The 27,765-nt window shown below is 37.3% G+C and overlaps 1 protein-coding gene across 1 annotated transcript; it reads left to right on the top strand.

Annotated features, from left to right (window-relative positions):
* The first annotated feature begins 46 nt into the window (after nt 1–46).
* On the top strand, nt 47–27,477 carry LOC140151016 (DDB1- and CUL4-associated factor 13-like). The gene is made up of 10 exons (XM_072173207.1): nt 47–233; nt 8,470–8,669; nt 12,714–12,821; nt 13,599–13,688; nt 13,900–14,055; nt 15,429–15,589; nt 17,830–17,994; nt 19,572–19,707; nt 22,744–22,907; nt 24,382–27,477. The coding sequence occupies exons 1-10, from the start codon at nt 164–166 to the stop codon at nt 24,467–24,469; spliced, it is 1,338 nt and encodes a 445-aa protein (XP_072029308.1). The 5' UTR covers nt 47–163; the 3' UTR covers nt 24,470–27,477.
* Nucleotides 27,478–27,765: the final 288 nt, after the last annotated feature.

Below are 27,765 nucleotides of genomic sequence, written 5' to 3'. Positions count from 1 at the left end.
GGTTTTTGTCGCTACTGTATTGCAAAATGACTACGCTTTCAAAGCAAGACAGAGACTGTTAAACACCAAATCAGACGGCCACGCGCACGTGAATTTTGTGTTAATTTGTGTCATATTTTTGTAAAAAATTCATGCTTTAGGAGACGTGAAATCTCGTAGAAAGATGAAAGTGAAGGTTCTTAGTCGAAATCCAGATGATTATGTTCGGGAAACTAAGCGCGACATTCACAGAGGTAAAAAATATGTAAGCTTACATGGAAAAGCTGTGACTGTGTTGTAAAGGGTGCTGAATTTTGAACTCAAGTATCGCATCTTGGATCTTGGATTGGTAGACCTCCTAAATACTCCTGGGGAGTTTAAACTGGAGGTGTGATGAGAGCGGGCTAGTTTTTGAGGCGTGGTCGAACACAGTCACTTGTCAGGGAATTCTTGAAGGTAGCTATGGAAGGTTGGTTGATTGTTGTAGGTGGAGAGAGTTCCATTCCTTGACGGTTCTTTGGAAAAATGAGTTTGAATATGCGTCGGTCCTGGTCTGGTTTATTTGAAATTGGTTGCTGTGGCCTCTTCTGGAGCGGTTTATTTTAGGGGTGATGTAGTTAGTGTGGTCGATGTCCATCTGTCCGTTGAGGATTTTGTACAAGCAGGTCAGTCTTCCTTTACGGCGTCTGTCTTGAAGAAGCGGCCAGTTTAAGGAATTCTTCAGAGCTGTGACACTGGTGTCCTTGCCATAGGTGTTTGTAACGAATACCTTTGTAACATATCTCGCCCCTGCGTTTTGAACCTTTTCGAGATTTTTGATGTTCTTAGATGTGTAAGGGTCCCAGGCGGCGGTGGCGTAGTCAACATGTGGACGGACAAGTGTATTAAACAGCCTTTCTTTGATGGAGGATGAGGTGTCATAGAAGTTCCTTCTCAGGAAGTTAAGAACACGGAAGGCCTTTGTTTTGGCATGGTCTGTCTGCTTATTCCATCGTAGGTCGCTTTGGATGGAGATTCCAAGGTATTGGCTGCTATTAGTTTCCTCCAGGTCGACACCCATCATATTGTAAGAGGTCGGGGGTGGGTTTCTTCTCCTTGTGATACGCATGGTTTTACACTTGCTGGGATTGAATCTCATGCCCCACTTGGTGGACCAAGTTACCATTCTGTTCAGGTCGGTCTGGAAATCACACTCGTCTTCGGGAGATCTGATGGTCTTGTAGATAAGGCAGTCATCCTTGAAGAGTCTTGTTGTACTTGTCACTCCATCTTGGATGTCATTGATATGAAGGAGGAAGAGGTGAGGTCCCAAGACCGTACCTTTTGGAGTTCCGCTGTGAACAGGAACCCACTCAGAGGATTTTCCATTAACAACGACCCTTTGGAACCTTTTTGTGAGGAAGGAGGAAACCCAGTTCTTGGTGGCAGATCGGATACCATAGAAGTCTAGTTTGATGAGCAGTCTGTGATGTGGGATGACGTCAAAAGCTTTAGAAAAGTCGAGGATACCCATGTCTGTAGTAAGTCCGTCGTCCAGTTCATGATCGAGTCCGGCACTTACATGTACCTTCTTCTTCTTCTTGTTCTTGTTCATGTTGCTTGGATAAAAAAAACCACTCGGTCGAGTTTTCCAAAGTTTAAAAAGACATAAATAAATAAACTTAATGAGAAAATGAAGATGATGATCAATTTCTTAAATTTAAAATTTAAATTTAAATTGTCACTGACACTGACTTTTTATTCATGTATTGTATTTGTGCAGACTAAAGTAAAAGTAAAGTTGGTTTTTTTAAACTTCCGTGGTCATGCCTGTGCGTATCGCGTACACGAGCGTAAACGCAAAAGCAATAAACAATCATGCTGATTGTAGGTAACCCAGGCAAACTTAGCTTAGTTAACACATTTGCTAGTCAGCCAAATTCGCCGACAATGTCAATGCATTTTTACATAGAAATTTAAAACAAGTGCCCGAAGAAAGAAACCTACATAAATATGTTTTCTATACTTCACTTGACCCAAATATGTGATTTTTTATGGTGATAAGTCACCCCACATGGAATTTTAGAGGATTTGGATAGCAGTTCCATTAAAAAAAGCTGCTATCATAATGAGACTAAGATCTAGAAACACCCCCGAAATGCCGTTTTGGGGAATTTTGCTAGCTGAAACTTTTTGATGAAAGTCAATCTTTGACAAGATGTAACTTTTCTACGGAAAGTGCTATGAAAAAATGGTTTTCAGTTTTGGCTTTGTTTACTCAAGGGCTTTAATTTGATATATGAAATGATGCAGTTTGATGGCAAATTTGAATTCACCTAGCATACCTACTGATTGGCTGATCAATGCACTTGACAACAAGCCGGCTGACCCATTGGTCTTCGGCGCGGCGCATAGTAGGCGACCTTGTCACTTCTACGCGATCGCAATTCACCAGCGCGTACCCGGACCACGGAAGTTAAAAAAACAACTTTACTACTATAGAAAAATTATTAAATTTGTGTACATCGTGGAACATTCAACTAAGCTTGTTACTCCGCGACTAATCATGCTAACTACACGCGCGTACAACGCTACTCTACGCGTCCATATTCATGATATTAGCGAGGCTATCTGCGTACAACTGCTTACTACGCACATGACGCACAGCAACGCAAAGAGTATGTTCCACGATGTACACACATTTGATAATTTTTCTATAGTCAATTATAGCTAAAATAATAGTTTCTCGATCATAAGAGCTCAATAGGCACGCAATGACAATTGCGTCGGCGTGCAACGCCTACCACACACGCTCTGCATTTCCTGTGCGTGCACAATCGATCGCGCTATTGTCATTCCACTAAACTTGTGATATTACGCAGTGCACGCAGTAGGCCTACATTATATTCGCATGATCGAGAAACTATTACGGTATTTTAGCTATAGTTACTAGCCATTAGCCCTACACAGTGTCGAGACCCTGTATTATAAAGATTTTTTCCCCTGCAACTTAATACTCCGTTGGTCATGTTGGTGAGGGACGGGCGGCGCCGATTGGTATTTCACCGAACGAAACAAACGGAGTCCTATCTGGCTAGGAATCGATCGCTAGATCGCTCAGTGCTGACTTACAAACTCAAAATGTACAAATGTAGAGATGTATTCAATTCGATAAAAATCAATATTCTTGACGCAGATAAAGAAAGTTGCATAGTGTCTCGATAGCTCTCGATATAATGCATTATATTATAGACTTGTGATTTAATATTCTATAGAGCATGTGGATTTGAGCTTTATATGATTTTAATTCTCAAACAGTTGAATATCACAATTTTAATGTACGATTTAAAAATCGTAATGTATAAAATGCAGTAAACTATATGCGATATAACGACAACAGCACTCGCCTATCTATATTGTATTGAATTTCCAGTTAGGGTATTGAAAACAAAACCTGGGTTTTACCTGACAACAAATCGAATTTTCTTGTAATGGCAACATCACACAGTGTCGACGTCCTATACGATAAATATAAATTTAATACTCCGTTGGTGAGCGACGGGCGAGTGGTGAGCGACAGGCGAGTGGTATTTCACGAACGCAAGAAAAGGAGTTCTATCTGATTGGCTAGCAATCGATCGCTTAGGTCGCAGTAGTCAACTACAAACTCAAAACTGAGCAATGTATTCAAGTCGATTGAAATCGATATTCTATTATTGACGTAGGAGAGTGATAGTGTGTCAATAATGTACATTGTATTGCACCTGGATTCCTTTATATAATTATTTTCTCAAAGAGTTGAATATGATCACAATTTTTACCCAGGATTTCAAATTATTTACCGCAAAATTGCAGTTAAACACATCCACAGCAAAATACCGGTCCTCACTAATTAGTGTATTTAATTTCCAGTTAGTGTATTTAAGATAAAACCTGTGATTTACCTGACAACAAATAAAATTTTCTTGCAATAAAAATATTATATGGGATACTGATATGGTAGGCCGCAACCGCCACAACGTGGAGCTGTTACGCGTAGCTGACTTTTTGCTCCGTGGAGCCAAATTGACCAATCATGATCATGTTAGAGTTTTTCATTACTCGGAGGTAAAACTGACCAATCAAGTACGACTTACTCATTACGTGAAGCGAATTTATTCATTAAGAATTTGCCAGACGAAAGCGCCACGTAGTTGCAAGATATCCTCGGTCACGAAAGTTATGATTCAAAAAGTAGTTTATGAAAAGTACGAACCGACTTATTATTAAGATGGACATGCACTCATAAGAAACTCATACAGTATTGTACATAACTATATAGCTAGGCAGAGTGGTGGTAAACCATGCACACAGTTCTGCGATCTGCAGTGTATCGCCGGGAGCTAATTTGTATAAATTGCGCGGTGTGGCCTGCGGAATTCGACCTTCAGCAAACTGCAAACCAGTTCGGATTTACTTTATAAACTAGTAGTAGGCCATACATACTGTAGTTACTGTCCGTTTTCCTATACACAATACTCAGTGCGCTCACCATTGACGCGTGACCTCTACAAATAGTGTATGTTAGAAGTATAGGCCATTGCCTAGTTGACGTCACTGTGTAAAAAATAACCGGCCAATATTTAAAGTATTCTCTGAAATTCTAGAAAATATAGTTTTGTAACATGTCCTTAATTTTTAGCTAATTTAGGTGTTTGGAAATATTGGTACTTTTGTGTTTTACATACATGTAGGAAGGATATAACGACAGATAACACCAAAAAAATGAAGAAATTATTTCTAAACCGTGTTAAGTCATTAAGCTTCTCATTTTCAAGAACGCTGGTTAACAATAAGCAGACTATTGTCTCATTTCGTAAACAAAAGCCCACAGTATTGTTACCTTGCTTTCGCTTTATAATCGTTCACCCAACTGAAACTATAATACCAGCTCATTGCACAGGTAAAACAGACACAAGTGCAGTGTGTATTTAACCAGAGAAGATCTGATGTTGAGCTGTTTTCATTGAGTGTTATCTTGGTTTAATAGCCTTTAATGGGGTTTAAGTCCTTCAAAGGTTGTGGTGAATTCTACTGTAGACATGACTGCATCATGATTATTTTAAAGTCAACAACATTCAACAATATGATCACCGTGATAGTATGACAGTATCAGTACCGTGGGTGTCAGTGATCCTGGCCTGACACAATAGACAAACAAACAAACAAACACGCCACACACATGACACATGATAGGTAACATTGACTATACACTAATCAAACAATGGTATTGATCCTGTACAACTGGTTGTGGTTTATTTACAATCGATTCATTTAAAATCCCCATAGTAAACATTAATTTTGGCAAGAGTTTTTCTCTCTCTGGAGGATGCATCCACTGGCTCCGCGTAATGAAAAGATCTAACATGATTGGTCAATTTAGCTCCATGAAAGCGAAAAAGTAAGCTACTGGCGTAGCAGCTCCACGTTGTGGCGGTTACGGCCAGCCATATACTGATCATGCGAAAATCATAAAAACATAGAATAGAAACAGTGTGGCAGGCTCTCAAAATCTCAAATTGTATGCTTAGCCTGAGTCGCTCGGCCTATCTCGAACAAAATCACCATGCGTAGCTGTTGAAAACGTGAGGATTCATCGTACTATCACGGCAATTTTTGACACAAAGCTATAGGGACGATGACGGTGTGCATCATATGGGGTATTGACTATTGAGCAGGTACAAATCGTAAAAATGTGTAGAATAGAAACTCTGTGGTATCTCATATCGTGTAAATGGTTAGACTGTCCCACAGTCTCGGTTCCATCACTGGGTAAATAATTAGAGCTAAAACCACCTTCTCCTTCACTCCAAATATTAATACCAACACACCACTAAGCCCTAACTACCAGCAACAAAGTTATAGTGCTCCTGGAGCACTGTGTGTCGACGAAAACTCAATCAATCTACAGACCAACTTGTTTATTTTTTTATAATAGCTCTCCTAATCCGAGACTGTTCTGCTTTGATAGCAAACTCCCTTCCAAATAATTATCAAGCTATGTAAACGTGTCTGTTGCGTCAATTATGATAGCCCCACCCCATTGTCAATTCAAATATGGTAGGCATGACATGCATATGAACCAGTTCTATTGTCATTTTGCGCGCGCGTTGGTTATGATCAATAGACTATCAATGAAAACCCATTTCAAATATCGCCTTGCTTGCTTAGATCTACATTGATTGGTCAGACTAAGTAGCCGCTTACACAAACGGCAAGACAGTGAGACCACGGACGTGATATATAACTCGTCTGACCCAGGATCGGTAAAAGTGAATTCCCACAAAATGCTGGGAACTGGAAGGCAACTTGCCTACACATTGGGAGGGCCCATGTATCGGGTTTATTTAAGGGGGTACTACACCCCTGCAAAATTTTGAGCCTATTTTTGCATTTTTCTAAAAAGTTATAACATAATTAGTGACAAGTAAGATATGTATATCGCTCATTCTACAAAATCCGGAGCCAATCCGCTATAAAAATTGAGAAAATAAAAGTTGTTCAAAAAGACCTGCATTTTGTGTTTTTTAAGAGTAAATGTATCACTACTTTCAGATGTAAAAAATTGCCAACACCACTTGCATATTTTTCTTTCAGGAAGTCATGATGTTTTTAACACTAAAACTCAATGTAATGTGAGCTACGTTACCGACTACAAAATGGGCTGGTTTTACTCAATCCAAGGTCATAAAAAGCAAACTAAAGATCACTTGAGTGAAATGTAAAACAGATTTCACCATTTCATAGAAGTTTTGAAGATGCGTAAATGAGTGTGTAACATAGCTCACAGTAATGTAGTTCACTGGTTTTTAATGTGATTTGCGAACGTTAGAACGTTATGTCGGTTAATTCTAATATAAATGGGGTTTGACCACTGGTAGCTTTCACATATTATTAGGAAGTACATGTAATACAAGTGCATACTATAGAATCCTGGTAACATAGCTCACCAATCTTAACATGGTGGGTCGAAATTTCAATGTTTACAACATTTCTATGCCAAAAATGCTACAGCATCACGATTGTTACTGTGATTTTTAAAAACCTATGAGTGTTTCCTTTCAAAAACCGCAAATTACATTGATACCTCTGTTTTACTTCTTTCCAATAACATGTATTAAAAAGGGTAACGTAGCTCACAGCGTTTTGGTGGAAAGTGCAATTTATTTTAGAATTACACAAAGGCGTTTTAATCACTAAAAATAATGTTGATAAACAATATGGTGGTGCGTTATCTAATTAAAAAATCAACAAATATGTAAAGAAATCGCATTTATTCAAAGAAAATATTCAGGGTTAGATGTGACACTTGAGTAGTGGAAATGCATTTTTAGCGATTTTTGAGCCTTTGCAAGGGTTAATCAGGCTGAAGAAAGCATTTAAAGTATGGAAAACTACATATGTCCGTGTAGATCTCGTTGAGTTCTACCAGAAAAACAACATATTTGATGCCCTAAATGCTCGACAAAGAATGGAAAAAAGGCTATTGGCACCAAATTTTGTAGAATGAGCGATATTATACTGGGCAAGGACTACAACTACTGCACTGGAAATTTTTATTTCAGCACAGACAACAGTTGTATGTGGAGTTACATTCAAAAATGAGGGAAAACCAATATTTGATCAATAAATCAATAACTATTTGCCTTGAGTTGCTGAATTTTCATTGCAGTAGTTGTAGTCCTTGCCCCTATAATATACATATCTTACTTGTCACCAATGCGCTATAATTTTTGAGAAAAATGCAAAAATAGGCACAAAATTGGCCAGGGGTGTAGTACCCCTTAATGTTATATAATCTACATTACCAGTCGTTTTCCATGGACCCGAGGGAGGGTCTAGTAAATGGTATGCTTAGTCTGAGTTGCTTGGCCTATCTCGAACAAAATCGCCATGCATAGCTTTTGAAAAACGAGATGATTCGCCGTACTATCACGGCAATTTTTGACACGAAAATATAGGGATGACGACGCTGTGCCCTAGTAACTCTGGCCATAGTATCCGTTTTTACTTCTACTAGGGCCAGAGGCACTTGCATTGAAAAATTTGTTGAGCATGCTTGAACGATCCAGTACAAAAAATGAAAGCATTTCAAATGCTTGATCGAACCAATACAAATGTGTGTCAGGTCACTAATATACATGATAAAACCCACTTGAGAACACACAATCGCCGGTCATAAAGATGCATTTATACTCAATCGCTTTTGCAGAAACCTGAATCGCGCGCATGATCAGTGTACTAAATCGCCGTTGTATTTTACTATTTTTGGTAAGTCAATGATTAAGGTTGGAGAAACTGTTGTGTGTTTTGAAAGATAAAGGTATGAAGTTGTTTATAATAATTCATTGTAAATAAATGTTGCTTGAGTGGAGATTCATAATGATTGTGTAAACTTATTATCCGCCCCTCATATTATAGTTTAATAATAATATAATATTATTCACTAACCTGATACTTCTTTGCTTTCAGTTCCAAGAAATTATAACCCAGCCTTACATCCGTTTGAGGCACCGAGGGAGTATGTGAGAGCATTAAATGCCACCAAATTAGAACGAGTCTTTGCAAAGCCATTCCTAGGAGCATTAGAAGGTCACACAGATTCAGTACACACCTTGGCCAAACATCCAACAAGTTTATCTACTCTACTGTCTGGGAGCTGTGATGGACAGGTAAGAGTACTGAAAGACCCACCTCGGAACCCATCGTATTTGATCTACTCTTTATTCCAGAAAAATACAGCACTATTTTTTGGGATAAAAAATATTATCCTGTTTTGCCAAATGAAACATAGCTATATCCTAATCCTTTAGTTAGTCGTAACTGGCAATAAAAGTAAAATTTTAATATTTGGCCAATTTGTGAAAATAAGGGCCAAAAACATGCGTTTTTAGGGTGTTTTTCGTATGCTGTGACAATCAAGCCCAAAGACTTGTACTAAGACTAATTTCAGTTTATGCATTCCAGTTTTTGGAAAAGACATGTTTCATAAAATTTATATCCAATTATTTGATTATAGTAACACAAAAAAGTGGGAATTAGAGCAAAATTGCAGCATCTACTCAAGATTTTGAATGCTTAGACTTATTGATTTTTGGGTCACTCCATATGAAATCAAGGAGTCGCCCCACCTGACCCCCTCAGATTTGCTTTATATTTTAGTCATATGTTGTACCTGTAAAAATATTAAAAACCTGCAAATTTGAGGTCTGTATCTCTTACGGATTTTCTGTGGCAGCCATTTAAAGTTGGAGTAGGGGGGTCTAAATTTGGACCCAAAAGTTGCCCTTTAAACAAATTTCATCTTTGGGAGGCTGTTCCTTCTTTATAAAAAGAGAGAGAGGTCTGAAACTTTGTGTACACACTAACTGCATGCCCAATTTGTAAAAAAATAAAAAATAAAAAAATTCTGTAATTGCGCGTTGTGTCACAGGGTCATTAAATATGCAAGAAAAATGTAATATTTTGTAAACTGGCAAGTTTAGCCCCCTAAATTCACATTTTTGGTCAGATTAATTATTTTTTGTTGTAACTGATGCTATATATAGGATAAATACAATGCATATTCAAAAAATTGAGGTCACAACTCATTTACATTTTGAACAGCGCCCTCACGAAGATGAAATTTATTGCAAATTCAACATTTTCAGGGGGCCCAAAGTCGATGTGGTCCACCTTCAAAATTTATAAAACATCACTTTTATATAACTACTAGTCTTAAATTACAACTTTGCTAAGTCCCAGTAATTGTATAGGTTGACTTCATATAAAATGACAAGCCCAAAGTTGACCATTTTCTTATGATTGCATGTAGTGCAAATGTGCTGAATTCGGAAGGCTTGAAAGTCAAATTGGCCCCAATATTGAAAATAAAATGGAAATAAAAGTAAATAGGGCCAATAACTATGCATCTAGTCATTTATTTTCAATATTGTGGCCATTTTGACTTTTAAACCTTCCGAATTCGCACATTTGCAGTACATGCAATCATAAGAAAATGGTCAACTTTGGGCTTGTCGCTTTTATATGAAGTCAATCTATAAAATTACTGGGATTGAGCAAAGTTGCAATTTAAGACTAGTAGTCATATAAAAGTGATGTTTTATAAATTTTGAAGGTGGACCACATCGACTTTGGGCCCCCTGAAAATGGTGAATTTGCATTAATTTTCATCTTCGCGAGGGCCCTGTTGGAAATGTAAATAAATGGTCACCTCAATGTCTTGGATACGCATTGTATTTGTCCTATATATCGCATCAGTGACAACAAAAACAATTAATCTGACAAAAATGTGAATTTAGGGGCTAAACTTGCCAGTATACAAAACATTACATTTTTTTGCATATTTAATGACCCTGTGACACAACGAGCAATTACAGACATTTATTTTTTTTTTACTTGTTGACAAATTGGACATGCAATTAGTGTGTATACAAAGTTTCAGACCTCTCTCTTTTTATTAGGAAGGTACATGGTCCCAAAGATGAAATTTATTCAAAGGGCAACTTTTGGGTCCAAATTTAGATCCCCTACTCCAACTGTAAATGGCTACCATAGAAAATCTGTATATATTGAAAATGAAATGGAAATAAAAGTAAATAGGGCCAATAACTACTCATCTAATCATTTATTTTTAATATTGTGGCCAATTTGACTTTCAAGCCTTCCGAATTTGGCACATTTGCACTACATGCAATCATAAGAAAATGGTCAACTTTGGGCTTGTCATTTTATATGAAGTCAACCTATACAATTACTGGGACTTAGCAAAGTTGTAATTTAAGACTAGTAGTTATATAAAAGTGATGTTTTATAAATTTTGAAGGTGGACCACATCGACTTTGGGCCCCTGAAAATGTTGAATTTGCAATAAATTTCATCTTCGTGAGGGCGCTGTTCGAAATGTAAATGAGTTGTGACCTCAATTTTTTGGATATGCATTGTATTTATCCTATATATAGCATCAGTTACAACAAAAAATAATTAATCTGACCAAAAATGTGAATTTAGGGGGGCTAAACTTGCCAGTTTACAAAATATTACATTTTTCTTGCATATTTAATGACCCTGTGACACAACGCATAATTACAGAATTTTTTATTTTTTATTTTTTACAAATTGGGCATGCAGTTAGTGTATACAAAGTTTCAGACTTCTCTTTCTTTTTATAAAGAAGGCACAGACTTTTTATTTTGAAATTTATTTAAAGGGCAACTTTTGGGTCCAAATTTAGACCCCCTACTCCAACTTTAAATGGCTGCCACAGAAAATCCGTAAGAGCTACAGACCTCAAATTTGCAGGTTTTTAATATTTTTACAGGTACAACATATGACTAAAATATAAAGCAAATCTGAGGGGGTCAGGTGGGGCGACTCCTTGATTTCATATGGAATGACCCTTTTGTGACTTATTGATTTTTTGTCATTGATTTTTGTGACTCAATTGTCAGAAAACATGACAAAAATGCATGTTTTGGGCTCAAGTCAGGGTCAGAAATTCACAACCATTCTCGCCATATAACTTTGCATGATAAACTGAAATGTTTACGAGAATCCATTAAGATTCTTGTAATTTTGTTGACGAGAATCTTTGCGAGAATGGGTTCTCGGATTCTCGCCGAATTTCTGACCCTGCAAGTTCAAGAAATTAGTAAAACTAATTAATTAGTAGAACTTTTTCTTTTATCTCCAGTTAGTACTAAATTAATTATTAGGATTGAGCTATGTTTCATTCTGCAGAACTTGGCAATATTTTTTTAATCCCAAAAATTAGTGCTGTATTTTTCTGGAATGGGGAGTAATTAGTGACCCATTCACTTAAAAGGTGTGTGACCCAATTGATAGCCTCATCCCCTCAGGCCCAGCCCTTGAATTAAGGATCTGAAGGGGCACGGCAACTTTTTTAGGGCAAGTTGATAATTGCCTTGGATTTTCACTGAAAAGGCAAGGCAGAACGGCAGTTTGTAATATTTCAAGAGGGCATCATGGCAACTGTTGAAAATTTGAGAAGGGCACCAAGGCAATTTCTCTAGAAAGCGTACACAAACAGACAGATAGATGATTTTATAATGAAGGGGCAGGGCTGGGGCACCGACGTCAACTTCATTAGAGGGCACGGCAAGTGACTGCCTTGGGTAAAGGACATATTTTGAGGGCATTACGGCAGTGGGGATGGGTACCCACGGCAAAATGCCATGGGTGCCGTGGGTTAATTCGAGGGCTGCTCAGGCCAAAGTCAGACATTTTGAAAATTGAGTTACTACCATCACTAACTTCATCAGTACGTACAATTACTGATGTTGAATCCCAGGTCTCTTGAATACTTGCAGGTGTCAAAGTTATGAACCTTTTATATGTCCATTTTCTTTTTGCCTATATCTCAGTTTCTTTATTGCCGACTTCAGCCTGATTGGAACAGATCTGGTCACAAATGCAGTAGACTGGTTTCAGTGAAGTTCATATTTGTCTCATCTATTTTGGGCAAAAATGGATTATTTTCACTGAGAAACCCATGAGGGAATTTTTGTGTGTGATTTGTAGAGTCATTTGCTATTAAAAAAATAACCAACTTGACCCACCTTAGAAGGTTTGTCCGCCAGTATAACTTGTTCTTGTCGCCTGAACTACATATTTGAGTAATTGTATCAGTACATATGTACCAGTACTGTTTGTTTCAAGTAACTTAGAAGTAAACATAAATTATATACCTTTTGCAGGTGAAATTATGGAACCTAGCTACAAGAAAATGCACACGCACAGTAACAGCTCACAGGGGATTTGTACGAGGCCTGTGTCTTGATCATAGGGGGCGCAACTTCTTCAGTGTAAGTATCAATGCAGTGATCAAAACTGTGTCCAACCTCTTTTATCCAGCCATGATGGGACCAAGCTTTGCTGGATAGATATAAGTGAATTAATTATGACTGTAAAAAAAAGTTTAAGTCATACGATGACATTGAGACAACAAGAAATTAATTTGTATGTGGAAAATATGGTATTTTAATTCAAGACAGTGCTGCACACATTCAACAATATCAAAATGCAGTGATTTATACTTATAGTGCACTAAGCATACACTCACAAACCTTGACACAGAAACACCATACATGTAGACCATTTAGCAACAATTGGTGACTTGAAGTGCATACCTTATATACCACAATAAACCATCGAGTTTTTAAACAGGTAATGAGAAAATAAGCAGTTAGGTCCCTTTGCCCATGGGAATTTCATATTTATTTCATGAGGACAAACAGACTGGTGGGATTCGAATCCACACCAACCACACCAAGAGATCTATCCTTTCAGTGCATCAGATCATGTCAATCATCTGTAATGGTATTCAAATACAAGGCTTTCCTGTGAATTCAAGATTCAATATAGACCATTTGATCATAGCCTCATTTTTTATTGGTATTCTTAGCATTTTGATTTTTCAAAGTTATTGTCATATATATTGTCAGATCTGGACCTCTTGGGTAATCAGTACTTATGTATTGAAAGAGCTTGTAATAAAGATATATTGAAAAAATGACGTAATGAATGAACTCCCTGAATTGTGATTTTTAGAAGTTTGTGACAATTATATTTTGTCTTATTAGGTTGGAGATGATCAGACCATCAAACAATGGAGTATGCAGCCTCCTGAATGGGGTCAAAGAGAAGAACCCCTCAGTACTATCATAGGAAAGGTAAGTTATAGAAAAAAAGAGAAAAAAGAAGGAGAAGCGCAGAAATACATAGACAGCCAATCTGGATTGCTGCCAAAATGAACGAGGCTGCCATAATGGCCTTCATCCTTTGTGTAATTCATACTTAAATAATTCTTGTACAATTGAGTGGTAATACAAAATATTGATAATTCTTGACAAATAATCGCCGTAAGTCTTCTCATATTTTCAGACAATTTATATAGGAATGGACCACCATTGGAAAGACCCTGTATTTGCTACGTGTGGACAACAGGTTGATATATGGGAACACACTAGAACAGAACCGCTTAGATCATTTACATGGGGAAATGATAGTATACAAAGTGTTAAATTTAATCCTGTAGAGGTAGGTCTTACCATACGTTTACATACGGCGACTCCACACTGGCAGTAAATTCACATCAATGTGTACCTCTGATCTGATGCTGATCTGTAGTGTGGACTTATGTAACATTCTTTACACAGGATAAATTGTGTGACATTTGAAAACAGCAGTACCGCGTAAGTGTATGTTGTGCACTGCATAAAGGAAGCACACTTTAAGATATGTTGGCTCAGCATTGCGTGTACCCACTCAACACACAGTGTATAGTTTCGTGGAACGCTTGTTTGTACGTATTGATGCGGATCTAGTGCCAGTATGGAGTCACACATAGATGAACATAGTACACATAAGAATGTATACAGGACTGATAGTGTTAGTGTCGTACATTGCATTGTAAAATATGATAGATTTGGCTCATAAATGTTAAAGTAATACAAAATGTTGTTCAATCAACAGTTTATATACATATATAAAATACTGACTGTCAATATTGGCCATTCATGCAAATTGTTGTCATTATTGGCACTTCCATAACAGATATGCATCATGTGCCTCGGGATAGACCCCCTATTTCAAACCGGCTTGTACCCAATGACCCCCTTTTTGTGTTATTGGCCTACCTGATACCCAATGACCCTCCTTCAGGTACTCAGTGACCCCCCTTTTTTTCTATTTCCTTCTACCCATTGACCCCCTTTTTATTTCCAAAGTTACAAAATAATGGGATTTTTCAAATTCAATCATCCAGTTGCTTCCAATTGTTAATTGATTCAAATTCCCAAGGTGGCCATGTTTCGTTTTGGCACTTATTTATGTGTACTCAATGACACCTTTTTGGCAATCGTGTACCCAATGACCGCAATTTTACAGTTTGTTACCCCAATGGTCCCCTTTATTTAAAGTTTCAACCCGACAACATTTTCATTCAGGTTGTGTACTGAATAACCCCATATTTTTGTAATTGTACATTTGACCTGAAAGCCCCTACTTTTAACATGGCCGAGGCACATCCCTGCCATTTCAGATAGGGAGTGCCTCCCCGGGGGTTTACTGCTTGGAAAGGAATATAGCTCTAGCTAAAACATGCGAGATCTTCCACTATCCAAGGAAATTCCAAAGGGACACACGTTCTCGTTCTGCATGTAGCTCACAGTCTCAGCTGGTCAAGGTCATGTACATATCATCATCAGCACTATGGAAGACATGAATTTAATATTCCACACAGGGAGTGTGAATTTCAAATGGGGTTACCTGAATGTGTGACTCTCATTTGAAATACCCCCCCCCCTCCGGCCCAGAGATTAAGGTCATGTCATCCATACGGATGTATGGATTTTAACTGGAATAGCCCCATTTATAACTACTCATTACAAAACTTTTGCTCCATATTTCAGACACATTTACTAGCCAGCTGTGCCGCAGATCGTAACATAGTACTGTATGACATGAGAGGAGCATCACCGTTAAGAAAAATAATCCTTAGTATGAAAACCAACACAATATCATGGAATCCTATGGAGGCATTCTGTTTTACTGCAGCTAATGAAGACTACAAGTAAGAATTGTCTAGTGATTCTCATACTAAAAAATATAAAGCCTGGAGGCACACTATTTTGGCTTCCGGGCGCAACACACTAATATGGTGTAGTCGCTTCTCTCTGGGTCTATTCTTTTTGATATGAGCAAGAATATTATCCTACACAATGCAAACATATTTGAGAACAGTGCCCACTGCCCATATTATGTGGAGCGCAATTTGACATTTCCAATACACTACTTATATCTTTCTAACATCATTTCTGAGTTGCCCAAACCCACCCACCTACAGTAGACCCACCCACCTACAGTAGGAATTCCAATTGAATGAACACAGCTTTCAACAGCTGTACTCGATCCAACTGCGATCGTATGTCGCATATTTCAAACTAAAATGTGAATGCACGACCTTAGATACAATACTAACCAATCGCAAGTGTGTTGGCATGGTTGGATTCACTTCGGTGTTACTCGCACACAGTCGCACATGCTGGCATACATCGCGCAGTGTATGCAAAAAATCGTCACACTATTGAAAGCTGCGTTCATTCAATTGAAATTGAAATTCATATTTCAAACTAAAATGTGAACGCACGACCTTGGATACAATACTAACCAATCGCAAGTGTGTTGGCATGGTTGGATTCACTTCGGTGTTACTTACACACAGTTGCACATGCTGGCATACATCGCGCAGTGTATGCAAAAAATCGTCACACTATTGAAAGCTGCGTTCATTCAATTGAAATTCCCTTACAGTGGTGGGTTAATCTTTGTATTGGACATGATCTGGTCCATATTAGGGGCCAAAGGTAGCAAATTTGAAATTGAGAAAAATGCCAAAATATGAAAAAAAAAAATATATATATATATAAGAAATACACATCACATTCCTTTAGAACCAAGTATCCTAGACCTTTGGTGTTTTCAGTATATGATAGCCTAATGTTTACGTATAAGGCAATAATTATAGCAACTCAATTTACAAAAATGCCTCCTTCGGCCCCCATGCAGCAGATCATGTTGCATGTCTGTGTTGGAAAATATGATACACATATGGGGAAATAAGGATATATCTGAATTTTCAAAACCTGTGAGAAGCAAAGCAAAATGCTGAGCAACAGTTGGCTACATTATTGATCAACTGAACTCCTTCAATATTAACTGCACATGTAAGATTTCCCTTATTAAGATGACTTACAATAGTAATTGGAAGCTGTCAACCTGTCTAGTATTTTTATTTTTTTATGTTTCATAATTACAACTCAAATTGTGTGTATCTCTCATCAATTCTGGTTTGATAGGAAATGGTAAACACTAAAGGCGGGTCGGTAGGGATCAAGATGTAGTAATGGTTGCACTCAAATATTGAGACAAATATTACAATACACACAAGAGGGATGGGTTCTATGAAGGAGATTCCAATGCCTTGATATAAGGGGTGTAATTTCCACCCCATGTGCATGATTTTTCTCAGGGGAGGAAAATGCCAGAAACTTTTGTTTTTATTTATTATTGGCCTTGATGCAAGAACCACACGATATATGGAAATAATACATTTATTGGTTTCCTTGACGTATTTCTTATAAAATCAATGTATTAATATTAAGAAATACACTAGCTAAAACTGCTAGATCCTGCCATCCAACTCGCTTTGCAGGTGACTTATTTGATAAGCTTTCCCCATGTTCAACTATTGATATAAGCAACCATTTCCTCTTTTTAATTATAGGGTGATGATCCAGTTGTTACATACCGTAAAACCCCGTCTACAAGCATATAGTGTGCTTCTGATGAAAGCTACATTAATCCAGTCGCCATTATGGAGTTTGAGCAAATAAATTACGATCCAAGCATATACAAACAAGTATTATTTTAAGACCGATCTATTGTATTGGTATATTAACGCTTGGTTCGAATTAATTAAGCTTTTATAAAAAACACTATATATGCTTGTAGACGGGGTTTTACGGTATTGTGTTTTCTACCTCACATTTAGATCATCACCCAAACATTTATGATGTTCCAAGTTTTGCGACAAACTGCTCCAGCATTTCGGATTCTAGAATTTAAAAAGTGTGTCACAAATTGCCCAGAGAACAGAACATGACTTCAACGATGGTGTATAATTCAGGGTTGTGAGAAAAATATGCGCTTTCACCTGATCCCAAAATCTGCATTTTGAAGGGTAAAGTGGGGTGGATGAGGCTGTCATTTGGATCACACACCTTCAACCCCTTATCGTATTTTTCCCCACAGTTTGTATACCTTTGATCTAAGGAAACTTAGTGAAGCTATGATGGTACATCAAGACCATGTTTCTGCTGTATTGGATGTGGACTACTCACCCACAGGGAAAGAATTTGTCACAGCCAGTTATGACAAGACCATCAGAATATTTCCTGTTGATAGCGGGAGAAGTAGGTAGGTGGACCTATAAAGACAATGGGCTAGAAACGGAAGACTTGACCTTTTTTCACACAGGGAGTGTCAATTTCAAATGGGGTTACCTGAATGGGTGACTCCTTTTGAAATGTGCACCGCCTGTGTGGGAAATTAAGGTCATATCGTCCAAAGAGGGTGTATGTATTTCAAATGGAATAGTCCAATGATTAGCTGTTTGAGAGGTAACTTTATACCCCCTGTGTTGGAGAGACTTAGGTCATGTCTTCCATATGGGGTGTAATGGACTTTTGACTGGAATAGCCAAATGAGACAAAGTGCTCCTTTTCAAAAAGTAAATCTCACAGTTGTTGTGTGAAATAGGTCAATGACAGATCAAAATTTTTTTTTTTTTTGATTGCAGGTTTATGATCTGCCGTATTTCGTCAAATAGTCCCCCCCCCCCCCCCTCAAATAAACGCCCCCACCACTTTTTTCAACCAAGATGTTTCAAAAATGCCGATATTTCCATGCTTTCTTGTGTAGTAAGCTTACCAAGTTGCCCACATGGTCGATAATAGCGTCTCTTTTTGGAGAAAATCTGGATTGGAAACCCGGAAGTGAACCAGAAGTCATTGTTTATTTATTTATTTATTCTTTCTTTAACCAGGGTAGCCCCTTCAGTAACTGGTACTGATCTCCAAGGGGGCCCTGAGTGACAATTTACAGCACAAAATATAATAAAAGAAGTTGATAACAATTAAAAGCAATGTATGGAAGCAAAAGTTACTTAAATACAGTATTTACATTGTACATCAGGTCAAGTAATAATTACATTATACAGAATAGATAACATTGTACAAGTTTTACAATCAAATAGTGAGTAAAAGACAAAAATTTTTATAAATTTGTGGAATTCAATAAATCAAATAATAAAGTCAAATCACAATTTTGAAATACAGTTTTTAAAAGTATGAACGGTCATAGAATCAAAGTTTCCACGGATGTCTTGGGGGAGTCTATTCCAAGCATAACATGATCTGTAGTTCATAGTTCGTCATTTTAGTGTGAGTTTTAAGTTTACCTAATGATTTTAACGGGAATTATCATTCTGAAATTGACCTTGAATAAATGCCCCCCCCCCTTGGGAAATGTAACGCCCCAGGGACGTTGATTTGACGAAATACAGTAATTTAAATAGGTTGCACTAATCTCATAAAAGATAGTTCACAATTGAATACCTGAGTGGAAGAAGGGCCGAATTCCATCAACACTTTTTTTGAGATATTAACAAAAAACACAATATTTGGAAAAGTTTTAAGAGACAGACTGTTTTCATCCTGAGGGGACCTTTAGTACTGGTACATAAACATACATTATAAAATGATATATGTTGCAATGGCAATGGTACAGGTCTTTTAAAATATGATAAACTCATTTTTGTACAATGGAGTTGGGCCCTTCATCCACTTAGGTATTCAATTCACAACTGAATTATTTTGATGTGGATTGACTCGCTGACATCAAATATCACAGTGTTTTATGAACAAAAAATGCACAACACAATTGCATCAAAATACACCATAGGCAGTTAATTGTTGTTTTGTTTGGTATTGCAGAGAGATTTATTACACCAAACGTATGCAGCATGTGTCCTCAATCAGATGGAGTCTGGATAACAAGTACATTTTATCTGGATCCGATGAAATGAATGTGAGAATATGGAAAGCCAATGCATCAGAAAAGTTAGGAAAGGTAAATATATTTGGCAATGGATGTTTTTGCTTCCTCACACAAGGCAAACCTTAAATGCACATGTAAATGATGCGTATCCATGTTATGTCTTTGCTCACTTTTGTACATGTCATATTCCCTCTAATAAATTCCCCCTTAAGTTACATTTTTGCAAGGGGGTGTTTAATAGAAATAAATTTTGGATGAAAATTTGTATTATGTAAGCTTCTATATACATTGGCGAAATACACTTTCCTGTATCAGTTCTATATTATTGCAAATTACTTTTGTGACCACCAATTTCGGTGATCATGATGCCCAACAAATGCCAGTTTTAAGCTTACCTACATGTTATGGCATGGCAATTTTTGCATTTCGGTCACTTCTACAAAAACAATGTGGGTGCATTTATAAGAGGGGCGTTTATTACAGAGAATATGGTATGAACCTATGCTTGGGCTACTTGAAATAAACTCACCGATATACACCATAGCAAAAATACTGACAATTGTGGTAAGCTGTTCCAGAGATGCCAACCCTCCCTATTTAATAGGGAGGCTCCCTATTTTTGGAAGCATTTTTGTCCATTTTGACACCCAAATTTGGCAACCTCCCTATATTTGACAAGTTATGTACCATTGAAGTTGCATGTAATTTTGAAAACCTCCCTATTTGTTGTTTGAATCCTCCCTATTTTCTGGATGCTAATGTTGGCATCTCTGCTGTTCCCTTCAAACATGACTCTTTTAAGCATGCAACAAAATTCACTGGGTTATGAAAAATTCTGCATTTTGATGGGGATAAAGTGGGGGAAGATGAGGCTATCAATCAGATCAAGTATTATTTGGAGACAAGATATTGGTGCTCACTTTTGTCTGTGATATTAATGTCACAAAAAATGGACCATTATGACATCGTTGGAATGAGCTATTTATGAAATCCTCCCTCTATGTTAAAATCCAGGTAAATTTGGTGCCAATTTAAAAAATGTTCATACCTTTTCCACTGTTTTTGGATGAAAATTGCTGGATCTGGAATAATTGAATTTGTTTGGAATCCAAGAAACCTTACTCCAATGGGTGTGGTTTTCAACTGCAATACTAGCCCAAGGCTTCTTTTGTTCATGTAACAAAACCACATTGGTCAGCATTTAATTAATTTTACTTGATCACATCACGCCACACGTGTCATAAAGTGGGTAATTATCATGAAGTAAGAAACCTATGTATTGTAATTTGGAACAAACAATCTCAATGGGGGATCAAATTAGTGATACAAGGAGAAACTGAATATAATCATAAAAAAGAACAATTCAGCTAAAGGAATTGGGAGAAGTGCTCACGTTTTAACATGTTTAAAGCTATATCAGTTTCGGGGGCACTGTGAATTCACAGACTCCTGAATTCAGAGACCCGGTCTGTGAAATCACATACCCGGGTCTGTGATTTCACATACTTTTCAATTTTGGCAGCAAATTAAACACTAAGGCAGTCTGTTTAGTACATACAATAGTTAATGGGCTATTTAGCTTAAAATTCATCTGTGCAAATTAAAATTCTATTTGCGCAATTTTTTTAAGCAGTGCAAAATGACGCAATGAATCAGATATATATGAAAAATTTGCAGCATAACTTTGTTCACTGTTTTTTTAAAGATATTATGTTGTTGTAGCACATAGGAATATAAACCACAACAATATAAGCAACAACATAAGCACCTTGAAACAAAACTAGCTAAAAATGTATGCCAGTGTTACAGTGTAAAAATAAATGCCTATTATGTTAAAATGCAGTAAGGAGTTAGCAAGAGTGTTTGAATTCACAGACAGTTTGTGAATTTAGAGGAGTCTTTGAATTCACGGCATCCCCAAACTGATATTGTAACATGTCCATAACAATAGATTTGTGTTTCTTTTCCACAAAATGTTAGTTTTTAATGTCAGATATTTCCCCCTTTTAATTTTGAGCCGAACAAAAAATTAAGCAAAGAAAATTACAATTTAATTCTAGCGCCAATGTCCCCAATGGGTGTCACATCTTCGATTGTGATTGACATTGGTTCTTTTGCTGTGTTATGACCATCCTGTATATGCCATGTATGCCAGTGATATCAACTTGGTGTATGTGTTCTATTAATATTTTGATCATGAATTAAATGACAGGAGACACATGGTTTGATTAAAAATGTAGGATTTTGTCACAAATGTAAAGGTATGATTTTGGCAGGGTATTTATTAGTTCTTAATGTGCATTACAATCATGTAAAATCAGAATTTTGACAAAACTTGAGGGTGTCCTCAGCAAATGTTACAATATGGCTTAAATTGCAATACATCTATTTGGTTAAGCTGAATTTATACTAGATCGTTGTGCGATTGCCAGGCCTTGTCTTTTGAAAATTGCTGGTGAGTGACAAATCACTCTCATGATTCTCCTCAAAACTTGTCAGGTGAGCTGTAGGCGAGTGATTTTAATCACTTGTATTAGTATTACACCAAATGTAGGCGAAGTGATAAAAAGCTCTCCTTAGTTTCATTTTAGGTGAGTGATGGCGAGTGATCGCTCTCACTCTCCTCAAAAGACAAGGCCTGGATTGCGATGCATCGCTTTTGAAATGAGGCAATTGCAGATGTGATGCATCTGACAATTTTTCGAAATGCCACAAAATACATTATTAGTATATCCATTGCTGTTAATAGTTGTTGTTTTGAATTAATTCACCTTCAAAATGATCGAGATAAGTAATTCAATGAGCAAGATAATAGATCCAGTTGGTTTTCAATGATTGATTGATGCATTCACATGACAAGCGACATCACTTTAGAGTTGAAATTTTTTCAACTCACAAAAGCGCCATTGATTTGCAAAAGCAATGGTATCAATTGATCAGCTTCACACTCTGAAAATGGAAGTAAACACTGAGCATGCATGAGAATCGCTTTCCTGCAAAACTGATCAAGTATAAATTCAGTTTTCTCTTTACACATCACACACTCACTACAACCAATGATATTCTCTGTAACCAACATCAGCATTATTTTCTACTTATTTTCTGCAGCTTGAGAAGCGTGAAGTAGCTGCCTTCAACTATGCTGCAAAATTGAAGGAGAAATATCAGCATCATCCACAAGTTAAGAGAATAGCCAAGCATAGACATGTGCCTAAGTCTGTGTACAATGAGACAAGAATCATTAGGGAACAGAAGCAGTCCATCAGAAGAAAGTAAGTACTTTGTCATACTCGGTGGAATCGTAACAACATAAAATGGGTCACTACAGTAGTGGAAGCACTCGCTCACTATTGCAAACCTGGGTTTTAGTCCTCCCGTGCTGGAAGTGAGCATTGTTACTGATCAACGACCATTTTTTTCTTTGGTTACTCCTTCATGTAATTACAAACAAAATTAGAGTTAGGGTAAGGTTAGGATTAGGATTAACTCAATGCCTTCAGCTAAGGTGCGCGTCTGGGCATCCAAGCTGCATCAATGCACAATAAAACTAGTTTTTAAGCTTACTCAATAACCATGAAATAAAATTTCTAAATCTCCAATTGTGTATAAATGCGTAAATTAATATTAAATTAGCAACATAGACCTAAATGAGTTAGTGTTATTGACCTTATTTTGGGACAACTTCCTGTAAAATTGCATTGTCTGTTGCCCAACACATCAACATACATACGGACACACAAAAAGTTTGTGGGACACGCATTTCACGACTAGGTTTTTCAGTTGTGCGTCTGATCAGACGCAGAGCATTTGAAGGCTAGCGGGAGCTCTGAACTAGTTTACACAGATAAAATTACATGAAGGGTCAACCTTTTTTTTCTCTTGGCACTTTAATTTTCCTCCTGCATTCTAAAACCCGGCCTCTTCCTATATTCCTGTCTTATGTGATTCTCCTTTAAGGCTTAGTACCTGTCACAACAGCTGAATGGCTGCCCTATGTATTATGGAGGGGCACTTTTGGACAAGCATTTAAAAAATGTGTATCCCATCTGATAAAAATCCCCAATGAGATAAATTTATAGTACAATTTCCTTTACAAAGTCTGAATTTGGGTAAATCAACAACTAAAAGCCTCTACTTGTCTATAGAAGCCAATTTCTGATGCATTGTCGCAGTCGGAACGTAGTAAAACAGTTGCCATTTTGATATTGCAAAATACAATGGTTGTAATCCCCCATGGTCTGAATGGCCATCGGGTCTGTGGACTGCCCGAACGGGTGGACAGGCGGTTTTTTATTCTGGCTAAAATCCTGCTTGTGATCATAGGTTCATACATACGCGCTATATGACAGCTCGTGTGATTTGTCGAAAGCCTGGCATAAACAATGTTAAATGGCCGGTAGCCCAGATGTGAAATCGCAGGATAGGGAAAACGAAGGAAATCCACATTTTTTAATGATGTATGCAAGCGGCCACATTGGGCATAAATAACCGTTTAGTGATGAAAATATATGATTGAACTCCTAATTAATAACTGTGTCCCAATATTAATGTATGAAAAATTTAACAATTACCAAACAACACTTAGCAATATAGGAAATAATAGCCACCTCTGCAGCTGCATACCACCATACCACAATTAAGCACTTTCAACCTGAATTAAAATAGTTCAAAGCAGTATTTACTTGTGATATTACAAATCTAGTTTACATGTACAATTTGTAATGTATTTCATGTTTATTATTACAGAGAGGAGAACAGAAGAAGGCACAGTGCTCCTGGGAGCGTACCAAAAGTTGCAGAAAAGAAGAAAAGCATTGTGGGAGTCAAGGAATAGACTGTATCCTTCAACAAAAGCTGTTTTTGTTGTGTGTTATTACGTTACTTTTGGAAATGACATATATAAGAACATGTGAAATGAACAAGTGTTGTTGGGTGGTGTGATATGGTAGAGATATGCATCAAGGGTCAAACCGGTGTACCCTATTAATTTGGCATGAAGTACAATTTTAAAATTCAGCAGATGATACTAGCAAGCGTAGGAGTTTCTCTTATGCATGCTAGCCATATCGTTTGCTTGAGTCATTTGATTCGCCTTGTTTCATCCACCTAATTCCGGGTTTCTCATCCAGTGGGACATGTAACAGAATTTTGGAGCAGGGTTGGCACTTACCTTGAGTCAGATCCCAAAAATATGACTTTAACTGTTGTAGTAAAGAGTTTGTTGACCCTTCCTTGAACTACCAAACTTAACAGGCTAGCGCTACCCTTGGGAGTGATCTGATTTTCAAGAATTGGGTTTGTATTCAACAAACACAGATTGTGAACTCTTGAACTAGCTTTTGTCAGAATTGAGATTGATTCTTAACTCTACCATATCTATGCACCTGTGTTATTGGTTGAAATCCATACACCCCGTATGGAAGACAGACATGACCTTAATCTCCTCTACTGGGGTGTAGATTTTGGATGATTAACCCTAACCGAACCAAAGATCAAAAAACCTCAATTCACAAAGCATTACGCCTACACAGGTATCCCAGGTGATGTGATTGCATCATCATGCGAGCAGTCATATGGCCATGGAAAGATTGGCTGGGGGGGTGGTTCAAAACCGCACCAGAGAAAAAAGTCTTCATTCCTTCTTTCCTTCCACCTCGCCAAAAAGCAAATGGGGCTTTAGGGTCAAGGTCATGCCAAGGGGTGTATGTATTTCAGATTTACAGAGTCCAGTATTTATCAACAAAAATCTGGAATTGAACAAAAAACTGCGTCTTTAGACAAAGGTGTGCCTTTTAGTGCTTTGCGCGTTATTAGCACAATGCATTGCACATAGAAGGCATATAAGCATAACCTATAATCAAAGTTTGCTGGATGCATAGCGAAATAATCTGAACATCATTGACAAAAAATATACAGCCTAAAAGTCCAGCATAATTTGTTATTAAGGACCATGTGTTCCATGAAGCAAGCGCACAGAAATGTGAACCGATTCTGCGCCTGTTATAGCATACATTTCAATTTAAACAGAGTCGTGACCTTAAATACAGCCATGATCTTAAATACAGCCATGATGGCATAAACGGCATGTATGTAATTTGTGTAAACACACGCTAAAATGATCGGCCCTCATGAATATGCAAGAATTCTCGGCACACAAATCACAGGGATTTCGCCGTTGGTGAATGGTCTGTATATGTTTCATCTATGCCGAAGAGACACATAAGCAAACATGGCCAAGTCCGGACTCTTGTAATCTCTTTTGACTACAGTGGAAATTTCAATTGAATGGACACAGCCTGATATAGCATGATGATTTTTGCATACACTGCACGACGTACACGCCAGCGTGTGCGACTCTGCGTGCGTAACACTGAAGTGAATCCAACCATGTCAACGCACTTGTAATTAGTTAGTATTGTATTGGCGTTGTAGTTTGAAAAACACGATATATGATCGTGGTTGGATCGTGTACAGCTGTTGAGAGCTGTGTTTATTCAATTGAAATTCCTAGTTTAGACAGGATATGTATGTGTGATTGGAGAGCAAAACGTCAATTCTAGATGCTGGTTTAGATTACCAATGCTGTGGGAAGTAAGTGGATTTGTTCTGTTTTGAAAGAAATAGTTCGCATCATGTGGAAGATTTGTAAAGGAGCTGGTGGTTAATGTTATCTACTGCAATGGAACAGTTTGCTAGACATCTGGTAACATAGCTCCTGATAAATGCATTACATCATTATGATGTACATGATGATGTATTATGTAGCAACCAGATGTGTGTAAGAATTTTGTTGTTTGCACATGTGGTGCCATTGGTAGGTGTTACCTAAGCTTACAGTAGATCATCTGTTTGGTTCCTTTGGAAGTCAACCGATGTGTAATTGTGTCACTGATCCTAGTTCTGGTGGTAAATATAAGTACATTCTGTCAAAATACAGGGAAAATTAATTTGTATGTCTAAGGTTCCATTTAAAATACAATCTGTTATAGCTGCAAGAATTGATCAAATTGATTTCATTAAAATGCATTAAAATTTATGATTTGAATATTTGCACAAAATTAATATGGTGGGAAAAAAAGCTGTTGCTCAAAATGATTACTGTTGCACAATAATTTGTTCCCATAAGGCAACAACAAAAAATAACCCTGTTCTATAGGCCCGACCGACCCAGAATTTGCCTTTTGAATATTTTTTTTTGTTTAATTTTGCTAAAATTATGTAAAATCAACCATTTTTGAGCCAAAATTGGTTAATGTTGGCTAAAATGTTTAGGAAGTATCTTTTCAAAAAATTTCAGGTGAAATTTTAGAGTAATTTTAGGCTCCAGAAAAAAAAGCGCCTGACCGACCGACCGACCCTACTTGAAAGGTCCATCCGCCCGTAGAACAATGTGTTTTTTTCGTTGCCTAATTGTCAACTACACAGATTAAGACCCAAATAATTATGTGCTATTCCAGTTGAAATCCATACACCCACATGGAAAACGTGACCTTAATCTGCCACACAGGGGGTGTGAATTTCAAATAGGATTTAACTGGAATAACCTTATGGTCCTTTTAAATAAATTTACTGAATGGTGCACTGATGATGAAGAAAACTCAGTGAGACAAATGTTTCCTAATTAATTAATTGTCATAGCCTTATCATCATCATCAATTGACGTCAACTTGGCACACCCAACAATTACAGCTTTCCAGGTAGTCCCCATCATAGGTCAAAAGTTTAATGTTTTTGTCATCTTTACCCATTTCTGTCAACTGGTTGTTTATTTGTTTGATCCAACTTAGTTTTTGTTTGCTGGTGTTTCTTTGGGTAGTCTCATTCGGTGTACAAACCACCTTAGTCTTCATGTTTTGATTATTTCATTCCATTTGTCTTGTTTAGTTTTACCATATAGTTCAGGGTTTGTCATTTTGTCTGTCTTAATATTTAGCATTCTCCTGACTGAGAATTGATCTTTGTAATACTTCAATGCTATTTGCAGGTTTTTTGGTTGTGTTCATAGCTCAATATTGTAAAGAAATATGCTTAATATGAAAGCCGAGAAGATGCATGTTTTCATGACTATTGGTGTGTTCTTCTTTGAAATAAGAATGAAATTCAGTGTGTGATTTGCTGTCATAACCAGTC

This window comes from Amphiura filiformis, chromosome 4 (genome assembly GCF_039555335.1).
Source record: "Amphiura filiformis chromosome 4, Afil_fr2py, whole genome shotgun sequence".
Lineage (NCBI taxonomy): Eukaryota > Metazoa > Echinodermata > Ophiuroidea > Amphilepidida > Amphiuridae > Amphiura > Amphiura filiformis.
This window is presented reverse-complemented; position numbering and strand designations above follow the sequence as displayed.

Excerpts from the sequence above, each read along its gene's own strand:
- LOC140151016 (XM_072173207.1), top strand. The coding sequence starts at position 164 with ATGAAAGTGAAGGTTCTTAGTCGAAATCCAGATGATTATGTTCGGGAA. Across the intron at positions 15,590-17,829 it reads GCAGCTAATGAAGACTACAA|TTTGTATACCTTTGATCTAA; the intron begins GTAAGAATTGTC and ends TTTTCCCCACAG. Across the intron at positions 22,908-24,381 it reads AAGCAGTCCATCAGAAGAAA|AGAGGAGAACAGAAGAAGGC; the intron begins GTAAGTACTTTG and ends TTATTATTACAG.